Here is a 17,543-nt window from a genome sequence, read left to right on the forward strand (position 1 = left end):
AACACAGGTATTTTCTTTGATGTTATTTCATTGCTTCCATTAAAGGAAACTTATAGTGATACGAAGGAATGAAATTAGTAAAGAATGAAAAATGAATATAATGGAGAAGAAATATTGTAACAAAACCAAAACTTTATTCTCCCATATGACTACTAGGAGACGTCCAGCAGAACAGGGCATTTAAAAAACACTCTGTAAAGGGCCAAAAAAGAAATATGTTAGGCTTTGTGAATATGATCATTGGCAATTAATTAAGTTTTCAGGCATAGAGGGTAACCAAAGAAGCTGGCAAGTCCCTGTTCCACCTTTAAGAACTCCGAAAACTGAATTACACACAATTTTCACGTCATAAAATAAAATTCTTTTTGGTTTTCCTCAGCCATTAAAGGTGTAAAGCTCTAAAATTAAAAAGAAGAAGAAGAAGAAGAAGAAAAAGTAAAGCTCATTCTCAGCTCACAATAGACAGTGCAAAAACAGGGGCAGGCTGCCCTGCCTTGATTGAAATGTAATTCCAACAGGAGGGGTGCCAAGATCCACTGCAAGGTCAAGTTCCTTAAGCAAAGAACTGGCTTAAGGGAGGTCACCCCTGAGGGCTGTGAGTGCCGGACACCATCACTGGACTCCCGTGGTAGACTCGGAGGCCGTTCTCAGCCCTGAGCCCTGGCGACTGTGCCATCTGTTTTTTCTTTCTTCGCGTTTGGTGAGCTGAGGAATCTTGACCCAAGATCCTTGAGCTTCAGATTCAGCCTGACCACGCCTACAGTGGGTGCTTTTATGGGGTGAGGGGGGTGGGGGGGGGCTCATCGCCTGCGCATGCGCCCAACTCGGCCTCGTGGCCAATCAGATGCCTGGCGCCGACACCTGGCAGCCAATCATCGGAGGCAGCCAGCAGGCCTGTAGGGGGAGCTGAGGCGGCGCTCCAGACCTGAGGAGGCCAGATGCCCTCAGGCTCGACTCCTCAGGGTTAATCTTGGAACTGCCTAGGGCAGGTGAGCTGCTGGCAGTTCTGTCTCCTCCCTCAATGGGAACCGGTAAGGACTGGAGCATGGTTCAGCCAAAGCAGTGCCTAAGGGCTAAAGGGAGGGTTTCTCGGGTCCCCACTCACAAGAGGCCTTGCTGGGCGGGGCGGCTGGTGAGGGCGGTGAGAGCTTGCGGCAGGATCCACAGGCTTCAGGCTCCTTTCACCCTCTCCCCTCTCTAGTCTGGGCGGGCTCTGCTCTCCAGCAGCTTTCCTGCCCAGGGGTGGGACAAGCCAGCTGGCGGAAAGGGCCTCTTAGGCCCCTGGCCCCTGTCACCACCCCTAGCTCTCCTGTGGAACCTAATGTATTTAAACACAGATGCACAAATCTTCACGGCCCAACCCGGTTCTGCACCCAGGCACAGTCAGGCAGGAGCAGCAAAAAAAAATAAAAAAAACACATCTATCTAGCAGCCTCTTCACTGCCCTGGTGCTTTAGTCGTTTTCCTGTTTCCTCTGCCTCTCCTCGGCCTCCAGGGCTGCCCCGTCCCTGGGGGCCCGGAGATTCAGGCCTTTGGTTCGGGAAGTTGGCAGATGAGGTATTTGTTTGTTACTGAGAGAAGGGAGGTGGGAGGAAGAAGCTCAGGGCAAAGGAGTTCAATCACTTGGTCTGGTTGAGTGTGAGACGCCTGGTCAGCATCCGTAGGGTAGGACCAGGTAGGGCATGGGGGGATAGAATGTTCCCGGAACAGGGGACTCACCCTGGCCGTTTCCTCTGCTTGTCCACAGGATGTGACTGTGTGCTGCCTGGGAGGTCTCAAGCGCTCAGGATTTCAGTGGGCCCCTGAGGTAAGGTGACAGACATCTTTACAACAAGTGACGTAGTTGTGGCTTTCTTACTTTGCGTTTTTCTCCTTTCATTCGTCGGCTGACACGTTGCTGTTGAGAGAGAGTATTCCTGATTGGGGATTACCTGACCCTGATTGCGGGTGCTGACTTCAGGGCCTTCATGGTTTCACGTTTGCAGCTTTCTGAGTGGCAAGCTTAAAAACAGGCAGGGTGACTTGCTTTCCCCTGCCTTCTTGAAAGAAAGAAAGTAAGAACACCATGGGTCTTAAGCTGTGTATAGCTGACTCCTACCACTTGGTGAGGCTAAAATGGGGCAATGCATTTATCCTAAGGTTTTAGCTGGCAAAGCAAAGCAATGCAGGTGTGGGGGTTCCCTGGTGGCCTGGTGATTAGGATTCTGGGCCTCCACTGCAGTGGTCTGGATTCAATCTCTGGTCAGGGAACTGGGACGCCACAAGCCAAACAGCATGGCCAAATGAATGAATGAATCCAGTGGTTCATTCAGAGAAAATATCCTGTGATTTAACATGTTCACGTGAGATTACTTGCTCATTTCTGTACCCTTAAGGGCTTTTCTTCATTAAGTAAGTGAACTCCACTGGATGGGGGTGAGGCACCATCTGAGTTCATTTCATGCGAGTAAACAAGATCATAGGAAGCTCTATGCCCAGCCACTTGTGCCTACAGCTGTGTTGTATACTTATCTTGCTGGTACAGCTTTGAACTTCACCGCATGTTTTGTTTTGGTCACAACATGTGGCTTCATAGGATATTAGTTCCCCAGCCAGGGATCGAACACAGGATCCTGGCATTGAGAGGGCTGAGTCCTAACCAAACCACTGGACTGCTAGGCAACTCTTGTGTTTCAGAGCTTTGGATTGGGTGAGTGTGTGTGTGTGTGTGTGTGTATGTGTGTTTTGATTTTTGCTATATTTATAGGAGAACTGTTCTGTGTGTAAGTATGATGTGAATGGTATTATAACTTGAAATGTTTGTGTTATACATATGATCTCAAAATGGAATAGTTTGAAAGAACTTACCACTTGTTATCTCTTGGTCTAGGATCTCCCCTGAGGTAGTAGTCAAGCTTTTGTCTGGCTTGGCAAGCTCTGAAGACTTAGCTTGTTGAATCTATGTTCTCTCACTTGTCTGTACTCATGAAGCCTCAGTTCCTCCTTCTGTGGGCCTCTCCAAGGGGCTTCTCTTGTGGAGGCTGCTGTCTTTACTCAGAATGAGTGATTCAGGAAAGCGCTTGCATCCGTGATAAAGTGCAGAGTCTTTTTTCAGATGTTACACATCTTCACTTGTGTATTTGCTTAGTCTCACAGGTCTACCCTGTGATAGATTGAGAGAGAACTACACAGGGGTGGGAATATTAGGAGATTGAATTCACTTGAAGGCTGGTTACCATACCCATTAATCCACTATGCCAGCCTTTTATTTATATGATCCCTGCTCTCTCAATGTGAGCAAATTATTTGGTTTGTGTACCCTTCTCGTGTGCTGCTACTGCTGCTAAGCCGCTTCAGTCGTGTCCGACTCTGCAGTCTCAGGGACAGCCACCCACAAGGCTCTCCCTTATCTGGGATTCTCCAGGCAAGAACGCTGGAGTGGGTTGCCATTTCCTTCTCCAGTGCATGAGAGTGAAGTCGCTCAGTCGTGTCCGACCCTTCAAAACCACATGGACTGCAGCCTACCAGGCTCCTCCATCTGTGGGATATTCCAGGCCAGAGTACTGGTGTGGGTTTCCATTGCCTTCTCCAGCTTGTGTGCTCTCTGGCGTGATGTATTCCATTTTGATCTACTCAGTTCTAGACCTACTCATTTCTTGATGTTCTAGCAAGTCTCCTCTTTGTCCTGGATTAAGGTTTCTGTTTCTCTGGATGGTTCCCATCAGCAAACAGACTGACTATAATGTGACCTGTCGTTAAAAATCCGTCTTTTGGTGACACCTCCTGCTTCTGCTGCTTTTTTTTCATATTTGCTTGTTACAGACCTCTGCAGAGTTGTTCCTAGACTTTGTTATCTCGAGTTCTCTCATTTTCCTATAAAGCCACTTTTGTCAAGGCCACAGGTGAATTTCAAATGTTCAAATGTCTGCCTGCAAGGTAGGAGACCTGGGTTCAATTCCTGGGTGGGCAAGATCGCCTTGAGAAGGAAATGGTAATCCACTCCAGCACTCTTGCCTGGAAAATCCCATGAACGGAGGAGGCTGGTAGGCTACAGTCCATGGGATTGCAAAGAGTCGGAAATGTCTATTCAAATTCTTTTCCTGGTTGTTAAATGCTTTTCTGTTTTTAATTGTTGTAGAAAACATCTAAGTTAAATTTTTACCATTTTAACCATTTTTGCATGCTAAGTATTTTGCACACTTTCATCAGCCTTTTGGAGAAAGAAAAGGCAACCCACTGCAAATCTGATGGAGAAGGGAACGTGGTGAACTTTAGTCCCGGGGGATGCAAAGTTGGGCACAACTGAGTGACTAAGACATGTACACACACATAGTCACAGTGTTAATTTGTTGTTGTTGTCATTGTTTTAGCTGTGTTGTGCAGCTTGAATGACAGTTCCCTGGTTGAGGATCATACCCAGGCCCCTGATAGGACACTGTGGAGTCCTAACCTCTGAACTACGAGGGAATTCCTTATCACATTGTTATGAAGCAGATCTCTACACCTTTACAGCTTGCAAAATCGAAACTCTGTACCCATCACCTGTCCCATTAAACAGCAACTCCTCTTTTCTTGCCCGTTGACCTACCATGGACTCCATCGTTCTTTTTTGTTTCCTTTCTATTGCTTGACTGTGTTAGCTATTTCATGCAAGTAGAAACTTACAGTATTTGTCTTTTTGTATGACTGGGTTATTGCATTTGGCTTGATGTCTGAAATGATCATGCATGTTGTAGCATGTGACAGAATTTTCTCTATATGGCTAAATAATATTTCATTGTGTGTATATATCACATTTGATGGACATTTCGATGCTTCCACCTCTTAGTTGTTGTGCTTTGTGCTGCTGTAAGCACGGCTCTGCAGATATCCCAAGACCCCATGTTAACTTCTTTTGAATTTATATCCTGAAGTGGAATTGCTGAATCATGTGTCAGCTCTAGTTTTTTAATTTTTCGAGGAGCCTTTAAACTGTTCTGTAGCAGTTGCACCATTTAAAAATCTATCCATAACACACAAGGATCCAGTTTCTGTACATGCTTGCCAACAGTTGTCCTTTCCTTTCCTTCATATGTAAACACACACATATGCACACACAATTTCTTTCATACACTTTTCCATTATTGTTTATCTCAAATTATGAATATAGTTCCTTGTGCTATACAGTACGCTCTTGTTTGTCTATTGTATATATTATAGTTTGCATCTGCTAATCACCAGTTCCCAATCTGTGCCTGCCCCACCTTTCCCCTCTTGGCAATCACATAGTCTGCTCTCTATGTCTGTGGGTCTGTTTCTCTTTCATAGATCAGTTTATTTGTGGCATATTTTAGAGTCCATGTAAGTGATAACATACGATATTTGTCTTTCTTTCTTTTTTTTAATTTTTATTTTTACTTTATTTTATTTTACAACACTGTGTTGGTTTTGCCATACACTGACATGAATCCACCACAGGTGTACATGAGTTCCCAATCTTCACCCCCCTCCTACCGCCCACCCCATATCATGTCTCTGGATCATCCCTGTGCACCAGCGCCAAGCATCCTGTATCCTGCATCGAACATAGACTGGCGACTATCTTACATGATAGTGTACATATTTCAGTGCCATTCTCCCGTATTATCCCACCCTCTCCCGCTCCCTCAGAGTCCAAAAATCTGTTCTATACATCTGTGTCTCTTCTGCTGTCTCGCATACAGGGTTATCATTACCATCTTTCTAAATTCCATATATATGTGTTAGTATACTGTGTTGGTGTTTTTTTTCTGGCTCACTTCACTGTGTATAATCGGCTCCAGTTTCATCCATCTCATTAGAATTGATTCCTATAAAGTCTGCAAGCAATAAATGCTGGAGAGGGTGTGGAGAAAAGGGAACCCTCTTACACTGTTGGTGGGAATGCAGTCTAGTGCAGCCACTATGGAGAACAGTGTGGCAGTTCCTTAAAAAATGGCAAATAGAGCTGCCGTATGACCAGCAATCCCACTTTTCGGCATACACACTGAGGAAACCAGAATTGAAAGAGATGCATGTACCCCGGTGTTCATCGCAGCACTGTTTATAATAGCCAGGACATGGAACAACCTAGATGTCCATCAACAGATAAATGGATCATAAAGCTGTGGTACATGTACACAGTGGAGTATTACTCAACCATTCAAAAGAATATATTGTCTTTCTCTTTCTGACTTCCTAAGTATTCTTTTGAATGCTAGTGTAGATTCAGGTATTTATTTAACATTTGTTGCTACTGTATAAAATGTGGTTGACTTTTAAAATATTTGTCTTCTATTCTGCAAGCTTTATATTAATTCTAATACTTGTGTTTCTTCAACATTTTCTATACTAAATTATGTTATCCCCAATATACTTTGACTTCTTCCTTTCCATTCTCAAGGCTGTTTTTTGTTTTCTGTTTTTTCGGTTTTTTTTTCTTTTTTTTGAAACTACAGCAACAATTCTCTTTTGTTACCTGATTGCTCTGGTTATAGAACTGCCAATATAATGTTGAGGCAAAGTGTGTAATAGACTTCCTTGTGTTGTTCCCAGTCTTAGAGGGAAAGCTTTCAGTTTTCATTCTTAAGTATGATGTTAGCTGTGGGTCTGTTTACAGGTGCCCTTCGATTGAGAAAGTTCTCTTCTGTTCTTAATTATTAAGTGTTCTTTTAACCCCGGTTATGAAAAGGTGCTAGATTCAGGGAAATGCTTTTTCTTCAGGCAGATGTGTTATTTGTTTTATTGTTTTAAAATGGCATAATGTTGATTGACTTTCTTATAATGAACCAACTTTGCATACCTCCCTAAATCGCATGTGATCGTGGTGTACAGTCTTTTTTATATGCTGTTGGATTTTGTTTGCCAGTATTTTGTTGAGGACTCTTCACCTGTGTTCATAAGGGATATCAGGGGTGTGTGTGTGTGTGTGTGTGTGTGATGTCTCTGTCTGATATTGGTATGAGAGAAAGACTGGCATCACTTTGCCTGCTATGTGGGGAAGAGACATGTGGCATAAAGATGAAGCATTGTTGGATTGAAGTTTAGCCAGGATTAGAGGGAGAAATTTAGGATATATCTGTGTGGAATTGGGGTGAGATTATCAGAGAGCTCATTCTCAGTTTCCTAGGCCTGAGTTAAGTGCTTGACATTGAATTATGGTGTTTGTTAACTAGGTAGAGATAGATTATACTTTGAATTTACTACCTATTTTCTTTGTTAACATTTATGAAATTAGAATTAGTGGATCGGTTGTAATGTGCATTTAAGATACATTTTCTTCCATTTTTAGTACAAAACAAGATGCCATTGAATAGCTGATGCCTTTTAAAAAAGCTGTTAACCTTAAGTCTAAGAAATAAGCATGTTTGTCTTTAAGATACAGAAACACATTTAAAAGTTACAAATTTGCCCAAGAAGATGCAACTGGTGTGTGGTTAAGTTAGAATTCCAACTAAATCTCCTCTGACTCCAAAGTCCATGCTTCTAAACGCTGTAGAACAGTGCTTTGGTAAAAATACTCTCCTTTACATGTGATTTCACGTAATGATCAGTGTGGCGGGTTATTTTTTTTTTTTCTCTTTATTTTCTTAAATAGAAGAGGTTAAAGTGAACATGCGACAAAGCTATGATTCTAGAGTCATGTAGACTTGTAGTCGTAGTTTTTTCAGCTGTCATTGAGTCTGGTTGACACTCAGTGTCTTTGTCTGTAAGATAAGGGTGTGTATAAGTACTCTAGAGTTTTGGAGATAATCAAATAGCCCATTTTTCTGTACTTAACTAATCTGTAGTATGTTTACACTTAGGTGGCAGTTTGTATAAAGGAAGCACTGGGACTTGTGGCCGCACCCTCTAAGAATAAAAAAGTATTAAAAATATGGAACTCCCATGTATGTTACGTGAAGAAGAACAAGAGCCAGAAGTACGGAAAAGGGAGGGAGAGACGAAACAAGTGGATGATGATGATGATGATGATGAAGTGATCTTGGTTGGAGTGGAACATGTAAATGAAGATGCTGACGTGATCTTTGTTGGGATGAGCTCAGCTTCAAAACCAGTCGTTTCAAACATACTGAACAGAGATACCCCAGGTTCTTATTCAAGGAGAAAAAGGTATGGTCACTTCAGGAAAGGTAACGCTCACAGATTACAGCCTGTTAGTCATGTGACTCCTACATCAGAAGCAAAGACTGTCTTGCCAGTGTCTGACTCTGACTCAGGATCAACAGGTAGTCCTATTATTATTGAACCTCCGTCTCAAGCTGATTATAAAAGTATTTCACCACAAATAGTGCCTGATTGCTTTTCGAAGGAGTTATGTTCTTCTTTGATTACCTTCACAAGTTCATTGCAGCATCCAGTAGAACCAGCAGTTTCTGCAGGAGATATGAATAAAAGTCCTCATGTATCAAAGCGAGTTTCCCCTTGTGAAAGAAACCGCAGAAATCCCAGAAGGCCTAAACTCAGTGATGGCATTGTAGGGGAACATTCTTTAGGTTTCTCCCCGTCAGGTTTTTTTCATACAGAGACCACTCAGCAAAGCACACCAGACCGTGTCCATACCTCACTAAGCCATGTTCAGAATGGAGAAACTTGTAAAACACCTTTTCCAAACGACAGTGTTCATTGCAAGCCTGTAAGACCTTTAAGGGAAAGTGGACGGACAAAAACTGATTTTCCAAGTTTGGCAAGTCCAAACAAAATTGGTGATCCCACAGAAGGAAATCTGATTGTGTTACTTCGCGACTTCTACTATGGTGAGCATAGAGGAGTTGGGCAGCCAGAACCGAAGACCCACACGGCGTTTCAATGCCTCAGCTACTTGAAAGTTCTAAAAAAGGTCAAGTTTATGAATCACATGAAGCACCATTTGGAACTTGAGAGGCAGAGAGGTGACAGCTGGAAAACCCACACCACCTGCCAGCACTGCCTCCGCCAGTTTCCGACTCCCTTCCAGCTGCAGTGTCACATTGAAAGTGTCCACACGGCCCAGGAGCCCTCCGCAGTCTGTCACATCTGTGAGTTGTCCTTTGAGACAGATCAGGTTCTCTTAGAGCATATGAAAGACAATCATAAGCCTGGTGAAATGCCCTATGTATGCCAGGTTTGCAGTTACAGATCATCATTTTTTGCAGATGTGGATGCACATTTCAGAGCATACCATGGTAACACCAAGAATTTACTTTGCCCGTTTTGTCTCAAAATTTTAAAAACTGCAACAGCATACAGACGTCATCATCGAGGGCACTGGGAAAAGAGTTTTCACCAGTGTTCCAAATGTCGGCTACAGTTTTTAACTTCCAAAGAGGACAGGGAGCACAAGACCCAGTGTCATCAAATGTTTAAGACGCCTAAGCAGCTAGAAGGATTGTCTCCTGAAACAAAAATTGTTATTCATGTATCACTGGAACCCCTTCAGCCAGGATTGGTGGAAGTAGCATCCATTACTGTGAACACATCTGATTTTGAATCATCACCCCCCAAATCTAAAAGGAGGAGGTCAAAAAAAGAAAAGAAAATAGTTAATTCTGCCTTCAGTAAGTCTGAAGCCAGTATTTCAGTCAAAGTTAAAAACCCCATTAAAAACAAAAAGATCAACTTATAGCATTATTCAATAATATCAAATATAGGGAAACTGATGGGTAATTTATGTGATTTTGTTTTAATTAGAGGAAGTACAGTTTTGTTTGATCTGCATATTGAGATGTTATTTAAAAATCTATGATCTGTTTTTCGTGTAATTGTCTTAACATGTAAAAAGGATGTGCGCATGTGTGTGTGAGAGAGAGAGAATGAGAGAAGTGGAGAAAGGAAAAGTAAGAACCTATTTTGGTATTTGATGTTATTTGTAAGTTCGAAAGCTCTCCTATACATATAATCTGTAGAGTGTTTTAGCAACGGAATTTTGAACTGTTTTCATGCCTTGAAGATCTCAGTATCAGCTATATAGCCAGATTTGAATGTCACTCTCTGAAGTGCCTCTTGGGCTGATCTAAGACAACCTGGCTCTGAAAGCGTGCACTGGAGGTTGATGGAGAAGCTACGATGTGAGTTTGGACCAGACACGGGATTTAATCAGTGAAGAGCTGTGGCTTCTTGTCCCAGCTGAGGAAGAGGCATACATTCACTGCAGGCACAGAGCCAAGGGAGAAGGAACACTGTCTCAGAGTGCTTTCACCTAGCCCAGGGACATCACAAGGAAGCCAGCCGCTAAAATGCCTGTGTTTGGTGAGAGACCCTGGCAAGCATGAAGCAGGCCCTGTGTAGCACTGACTGCAGTTGGAGAAGCAGAGATAGTTAGTAGAATGAGACCTGGTGCCTGTGGACCTCCTGTTGAGTGATCAAAAGGGGAATTTGATTCATTCTGTCCCCTTTCCCATTTGGCTGCCCTGTAGTCACAGTGAGGTCGGCATATCTGTGTCAGACACAGTAGCAAAGCAAGTTAAAATTCCCAAAGGAAAAAAGAGCCTTGACGTCCACTTTGATTTTGGCTGGACCCATAGTTGTAGCTGAAAAGGATCAAACACAGGAAATCTGTTCAGCTTTTGAATTGGGCTAAATTGAGTTCTCTTACCATTAAGCTACAATGGAGTTGTCCAAGAATCGTAAATATAGTGGATGAAAATAGTCCAGGGTGACTAAAGCCTTTTTGGAACTCTTCCTTCCATTTTCCACTTACATGTGTCTTACCCGAGTTGACCATGTGAAGATTTCGGTTCTGTATCTTATCTTGCCTTGGACACAAATGTAGTACAGTTAACTGCTAATTCTTTGCGTGTGTAATTTCCCATTGTATCAAACTAAATGTGTATGGGTGCCTGAACATCAGCACACTTGGCTGCCTCTGTAGGTTCTTGGAGTTGAGTCTCCTCCTGGAGTTGAATGTCACCCCTTCTCCACTTCTGGCACGGATACCTAGCAATCTCTGTGTACCATTCCAGGAAGCTGGGATCCTGTCTGTCGACCTATGCCAGGAGCAATCTCTCCGTTTCCTCTTCCTTTCTCCTCCTCTTTGTCTCTCCCCACTCTCCCCAGTCCTCAATTTCTTTAAGTCCTCTAAGCTTTCACAAAATGCTGGAAAGAGATCATCACCAAGCGGTTAGCATCCTTCTCAGAACTGAAGAGGAAGGACTACAGATGATGAAGCTGTAGTGAATCTGTTGTCTCCATTTTAGGTAATTTCCTGAGTATAAATTCAAATTCAAATAAATTGTGTTTTTTATTCAAAGCTTGATTGATTTATTTGCACTCTGAATATTTTACTAGGCCTTTCCGGTTAGTTTACTTGGGCCAAAGCGCTTTGCTAAGTGTCAGCTGAAACCACTTTTAGTTGTATAAAGAGTGTGTGTGTGTTCTGGTCTCAGGTGAAAACTCTCTGTATAAATAAATATGCAGACTATTGCATTCATATCTGCTTTCTTCGATTTCTGTAGTAAAAAATACGAAATGTTTTAGTTACGTGTTTTTACTGTTGCTTAGTATTATCAACACTGTTGCTGTTAGTTGCTGTGAAGTATGCTCCTAAGGACTACAAGTTGTATTTATTGCCAAATTAAAAGGTTCCCACAATATGGTCCCTGACTGTTTCCTCTCTTCCATTCTCTGTCTTCTACTCTACTATTTTCCCCACTAATGTACTCTTTTTGACAACACTGGCCTTGGTTTTCCTCCATCAAATTCCATTTATTCCCGATCCAGACTGCAAGTGCTGTTCTTCTGGAGACACTCTTCCTGTAGGCCTGCATGGCTCCCTTGTTTGAGCTTCACCAATGCTGTTCAAATAACACAATCAAATCTCCAACCCCCTCTCTTTCCTCCTCCTCCTTAAAGGCACTTGAAGTCTCTATCCTCTTCTTCCCTCTCCAGCCTAAATTTCCTAAATTTTCACAAAAAAAAAAAAAAGAAAAAGAAAAATGAAAAAAGAAGAGATAATAACATCAGGGCTTTGCTTCTTAGAATTAACTTGAGTCAGTTTCTGTGCCTGCAAATCAAAGATAGTTAATAGTGAGTTGAGTTCTTTCAGGAGCTTCCTCTGTTTTTCTTTTGATACCTCTATATTTTGTTCACACAATGACACTTTATTTTCTTTACAAATATATTGAAGATGTGTCAAGATTATTATTTTGTTACTGCCCTTTGTGAATTTCCTTGTCTGCCTTGCTTGTTCTTTCAGGCAAAATTTATTATTTTATTAATGTTGCCAAAACATTGTAATAAAATTAGTATTTGTAGAAATAATGTTTTAAAAATTATTTCTGCTGTCTTTTTAGAAATAACATGGCATATTTTTATTTTTTTAAATAATCGTATTGTGTTGGCCAGTTCTAAACTTCTAAACAGTGATGTGTAAATGGGCTTTCTTGTTCTGAGTACCATCAAAAGCAATGAGTATCTGGCTTAGTAAATTTCCTTTTCTGGTTTTAGATCTTGAAGAGAATTGTTTTATTGGATAGTTTACAACATTTGTTGAGACATTTACTGTTCCTTCCTTCTCCTCTCCTTTCTTTTTCTTGATTTCTTCCCTTGTCTCTCTTCCTCTTTCTTTCCTTCCCTTTCTTTCCCCAGGTTGTTGCTTGACTGGACCTTTCCTGAAACAAATGATTTCCACTCAGAGTTGAATGTTATCCTCTCAGAATCCCATTTCGTTCCTCATTTCTAGTATTGGAATTAACCTCACTGTCCCCTTATTAGATTTGCCACAGTTGTATCAATGTTTCTGATTTTCTTTTTCCAAGAAGCAGCTCTTGTCGTCTTATCCCAACAAGCTTTATTTTTGTTTTCTATTTTTGTTGCAATTCATAGATACTTCCTACATTCTTTAGGATTTTTTTTTTTCTTTATAACTTTGTATTTTAGAAGTTTCTTCAGAATTTTTTTCCTGTAAATATATTAGATTTACAGTGTTGAATTTCAGACGTATATCAGAGTGATTTAGTTATTCAGCTATGTATCTATTCTTTTGTAGTTCCTTTTCCATTATAGGTTATTACATGATACTGAGGATTACTTTTCTTTTTTTTTTTTTTCCAGAGATGGTTTAGGGGTTAACCTATCTTTATTTAGCAATTTTGTCTGAATCCCAAATATTTTTATGTATCCATGTTTTTAATTAAAATTTCATTGTCTAAGATTTTTGGCAAGTTGATTCCAAAGAGTTCACTATTTTCAGGCTGAATGTTTTCATTTATTGTTTACTGAGAATTAAGTTTTCATTGGAGCTCTGAGGGTATGTGTGTATATACACTGACATGTCTATATACACATCCTTTTCAGATTACTACATGTTTTAAGATATGTAAATGTATTTTCAAAGATATTTTCTGTTTGTATGGTAAAAACGTGAAATGTTTTAATTCTAGAAATTTATTCCCCGAAATGAATATAGTATAAAGAATAAAGATATAAAACTAGATTCCTTTGAGAGTAATCCTTGCTAACAGAACTTGGGAATGTTCAAAAAGTATTCATAACACTTACGAAAGGTGGCAAGAAAAACTTTATTCAAGGTAAGAGTACTACAGTGGCGTATTATAACATGGGAGAGAGACTGAGCTTGTGTCTGACTCCAGGAGGGGTGCAGCTGGGATTTATAGCTAAGGAACAGGGTGGGCCCATGGGATTGCAGACAGAGATGGGAGACTGAAAAGCAATGGACAACAATAACAGAATGGGTGTCAGTGGATGGAAACGTATTAAAATGAGGACTATAAGGGTGAGGGTGGACTCTGGCTCAACTGAGAGGATCATTGCTGAGGCTAGGCAAGGCTGATAAGATATTCAAGTGAGTGAAATGACATTTGATCTGATACTGAGGGTGGTCAGATCAAGGGTGGGCTATGTTTTCTAAACTGAAGTAGCAGATTCTGGATTAGATTGGACTAGATGGACAGGCAGCCCTGAATAAAGACATTGCCCAAAGTTGGCAGTGCATTAATGAACTAGTGCTGCATAACCAATTAGCCAAAACTAGCAGCTTAAAACAATATTATTTCATACTGCTGCTGAAAGTTGGGAATCCAGGAGTAATTCAGCTGAGTGTTGTGGCTCAGTGTCTCATGAGATTGCCATCCTCTGAAGCCTTGACATGCGCTGGTGGATTTCCTTCCAAGATGGCTTACTCACATAGCTGTTGAAACCAGTTTGCTTGCTGGCTGTTGGGAGAAAGCCTCGGTTCTTTCACATGGGCCTCTCTAAAGGGCTACCCGAGTGTTCTCGAGATATGACTAAGCTGGCTTCTAGAGTGAGTGATCCAAGAGGATGAGCAAGGAGGCTGCAGTGCCTTTTATGACCTAGTCTCAGACGCTTCATTGTTCGTTTCTACCGTATTCTAACATGAGAAGTGAGCCACTAAGTCCACCACACATGTGAAGGAGCAGAGGAAGGAACCATGGACATAATTTAAAACCACGTGGTACACACATGGCCAGAAATTGTTCACATGCGTGTATGTCCAAAATGCCTTTTCCTGCCAATGCTTTTAAACAATTTATCTGTTACAGCATTAACTTGAAGTTCAGGACCTTGTCATCTAAGTCAGGTCCAGCTATGGATCAGGGTCCACGTGTACAGTATCTCGTGTTCTGTTGCTCAGTTGTGTCTTATTCTTTGCGACCCCATGCGCTGCAGCGCTGCAGGCTTCCCTGTCCATCAACTCCAGGAGCTTGCTCAAACTCAAGTGCATTGAGTCGATGATGCTATCCAACAATCCCATCCTCTGCTGTCCCCTTCTCCTACCTTCATCTTTTTCCGCATCACGGTCTTTTCCAATGAGACGATTATTCCCATCACATAGCCCAAGTATTGGAGCTTCAGCTTCAGCATCAGTCCTTCAAATGAATATGCAGGAGAGATTTACTTTAGGATTGACTGGTTTGATCTCCTTGCAGTCCAAGAGCCTCTCAAGTCTGCAACACATCAGTTCAAATTATAGAAGTGTAGTTCCTCTAGACCTGAGGATGTGTGAACAAAAGAGACGAGTTAATCTGCTCCCTTTCACAGCCAACATACAGTGGTGGTTCAGGCATAGATAACCTTCATAGACACTCCTGTTCCTGAAAGGGGAGGTGCAGGGAGCCAGTGTGAGGAATCCCGCCCGTGACAAGGTCATGAGGAAGGAAGCTGACATACGCAAGGCGTGCTCAGACTTCAGGGACCCCTCTGGATATTCCTAAGCATGTACCCCAACAAAAATCTGCCGGTTTTTGTGCTCTGCTTTTCTACTCTTCTGATATTTTCTGGAAAAAGTCAATTCAGGGCTTTAGTCTTCTGCATTTAAAAGAGTGTTTCAATCCAAAAAACCCTCTGATGGCTTTCTAGCCTGCCTGCAGGACTTGTACAGCTGCGCGTGTGATTGTTTGAGGCCTCCTGACCGCAGGAGGCACAGGAAGCTTAAAACATCCTAGGAATGTAGGAGCTTCCGAGGAGTCAAAATCTTTTTAGGACTAATTAAATGTTTCATTTGTTGAATCAATATTTGCTGCCAAATTTTCACATCCTTTAGTTGTAGATATAGTTAAAATAACAAGTAGTAGACCTTGTGTTAGCAACATTAGATCTTTGAGTTAAAGTACCTTCTTTGTTGTGTCCCACTGCACCTTTGTTCTATAGAGATGTAACTTTAATGCTAATGCTTTAAGGAGATGTAGATTAAAGAAAAACACTTCAGGGGAAACAAGATTAACATTCATTAAGGAAGAGAGCCAAAAAGTGTTAACAAGCCTCTTGGCCAGAAGATAATGTAAATCACCTGAGACCTTTTGTATACCCAATGATGTATAGAAAGAGCCTGAACTGCAAACGCTACATAATCTTGTGTTACCCATTGATCTCTGTGTTTTATCAAAAGTATAAAAGGCCTTCTGAACAATAAAGTATGGGGCCAGCTTCCCGGGGCCAGGGGCCAGGGGCCGGGGGCCAGCTTCTTGGACCAGCTTCTCTAACTAGTCTCCCGGCCTGGTTTCTTGGCACTCTGGCTCCCCCCCGTGTCTCTCTCTCTCTCTTTCTTCTTCTCTCTTCTTTCCCTCTCTCTGCTCTTTATTTTAACTTCAGGCTGAATCTCCACCTGGGGTGCGGAGGCTCGCCAGGTCTACTTACTTGCCCCTGCTGTTAAAGACCCGCGAGAAAGGGAGCTTAAGGCGAGGCACCCTTAGATATTCAAGCGGGCGCCGGTGGCCCAACGTAGATGGTGCAAATTCCTTGTCTGGAATTTTATTGGCCTTCCGTGTAAACCAAGCTATTCAGCCTTCTTTCTCCACTTAATCTTCTTACTACACTATAGCTTCTTAATCTAATCTTTCATTAATAAATAAACAAGTCTTTCCACGCCGACTCCGTCCACCCTTCGAATTCCCTGGATCCACCGGGGCTGGACCCCGGTAGGGAGGGGAGATGGGAGTCAATAGTAGCAGTTCTGAAATCCCATGGGTTCTTGCGGGCAGTACTTTGATTAGTATTTAAGGCCTGGACACTTCCTAGGCTTCAGTCTCTGATTTTTTCATTCTACCCCCTGACATGATGCCATTGCATGAAAGGTGGCTAGTATATGGTTACATGAAACAGTCTCCCTAGCCTGCTTCCTGCTTGTAGAAGGTAGAAGTCCAGAGCTCCTATTTTGTACTATTGCTGGTCCTTTCAGTCTGAGCTGAACTTAAATATGTTATCTTAAAACCTTGGTGTGTCTCCTGATACTCTTACTGGTGTTCATGGCAAAGCACCCCACTCCAAAGCCACAATCACACATGTCTTCATAATAATGCTTACTCTGTCTTGGTTTTCTGCTGAGATAGCTGAGGGATAACACCCTGAACCTTGGTAGAAGTCTTATTGTGTGACTGAAAGGATCTCTGAGTGACACCCCTAAACTCTTTGGAGGGTATTGGCCTGACTAAATAATGCCATGAGGCATCCCCTTCCAGCTTTCTGAGGCTTAACAAAGAATTTTACAGTCACACTCGTCTTTAGAACACCTTTGTTTATAAAAAATAATATGAAGAAGAACTGGCCTATCGGTGGTGTAAAATGTTGTATTTAGACCACCTAATCTCAATGCCCTGGATATGATCTTGCTTGAGAGTCATTAATTTTAACAACTTCTGTCATCTTAAAAGACTGGAAAATTCCCAAATCAGCAAGTTTTGTCCCCTGGTTTAATAATCTTTATGTTAAACATTAAAAAAAAAAAAAATTCCCTTCATGTTTTACTACAGGCAGCAAGAAGAAACCAGGAAGCACTTTTGGCTGTTTGGATGGAAATCCTCTTAGATAACTCAATTAATTAAGTACAGTTTGTCCTCCCAGCTCATTAGGTACATTTTCTACTTTTCATAAACTGCAGATGTAATGGACTTTCGTCTTCACACTCCCCAGGCTCTCTCCTCCTGCCTCTCCTTTCTGCCAAGCATCCTAGGTGCACGACTGTGATTCCGCCTAGAACGTGTTTGCTTAGTGAGCAAACGGGGAGCGATTCCCTGGCTTCAGTGCTTCTGCTGGCCAGAGACTCTGTACCGTTCCCTAAGAACTTCATGGTTTCGCTGTCCAACTTCTATCACCTGGCTAGGTCAGTTGCAGTA

The 17,543-nt window shown here is 42.0% G+C and overlaps 1 protein-coding gene across 1 annotated transcript; it reads left to right on the plus strand.

Moving 5' to 3' along the window:
* Nucleotides 1-7,852: 7,852 nt before the first annotated feature.
* LOC138431514 (zinc finger protein 280B-like) lies at nucleotides 7,853-9,144 on the plus strand. Its single transcript, XM_069573618.1, is given in 2 exon segments — nucleotides 7,853-9,076; nucleotides 9,079-9,144. Coding segments are annotated over 2 exon segments (1,290 nt in total).
* Nucleotides 9,145-17,543: the final 8,399 nt, after the last annotated feature.

The sequence above is a fragment of the Ovis canadensis genome, chromosome Y, assembly GCF_042477335.2.
Source record: "Ovis canadensis isolate MfBH-ARS-UI-01 breed Bighorn chromosome Y, ARS-UI_OviCan_v2, whole genome shotgun sequence".
Lineage (NCBI taxonomy): Eukaryota > Metazoa > Chordata > Mammalia > Artiodactyla > Bovidae > Ovis > Ovis canadensis.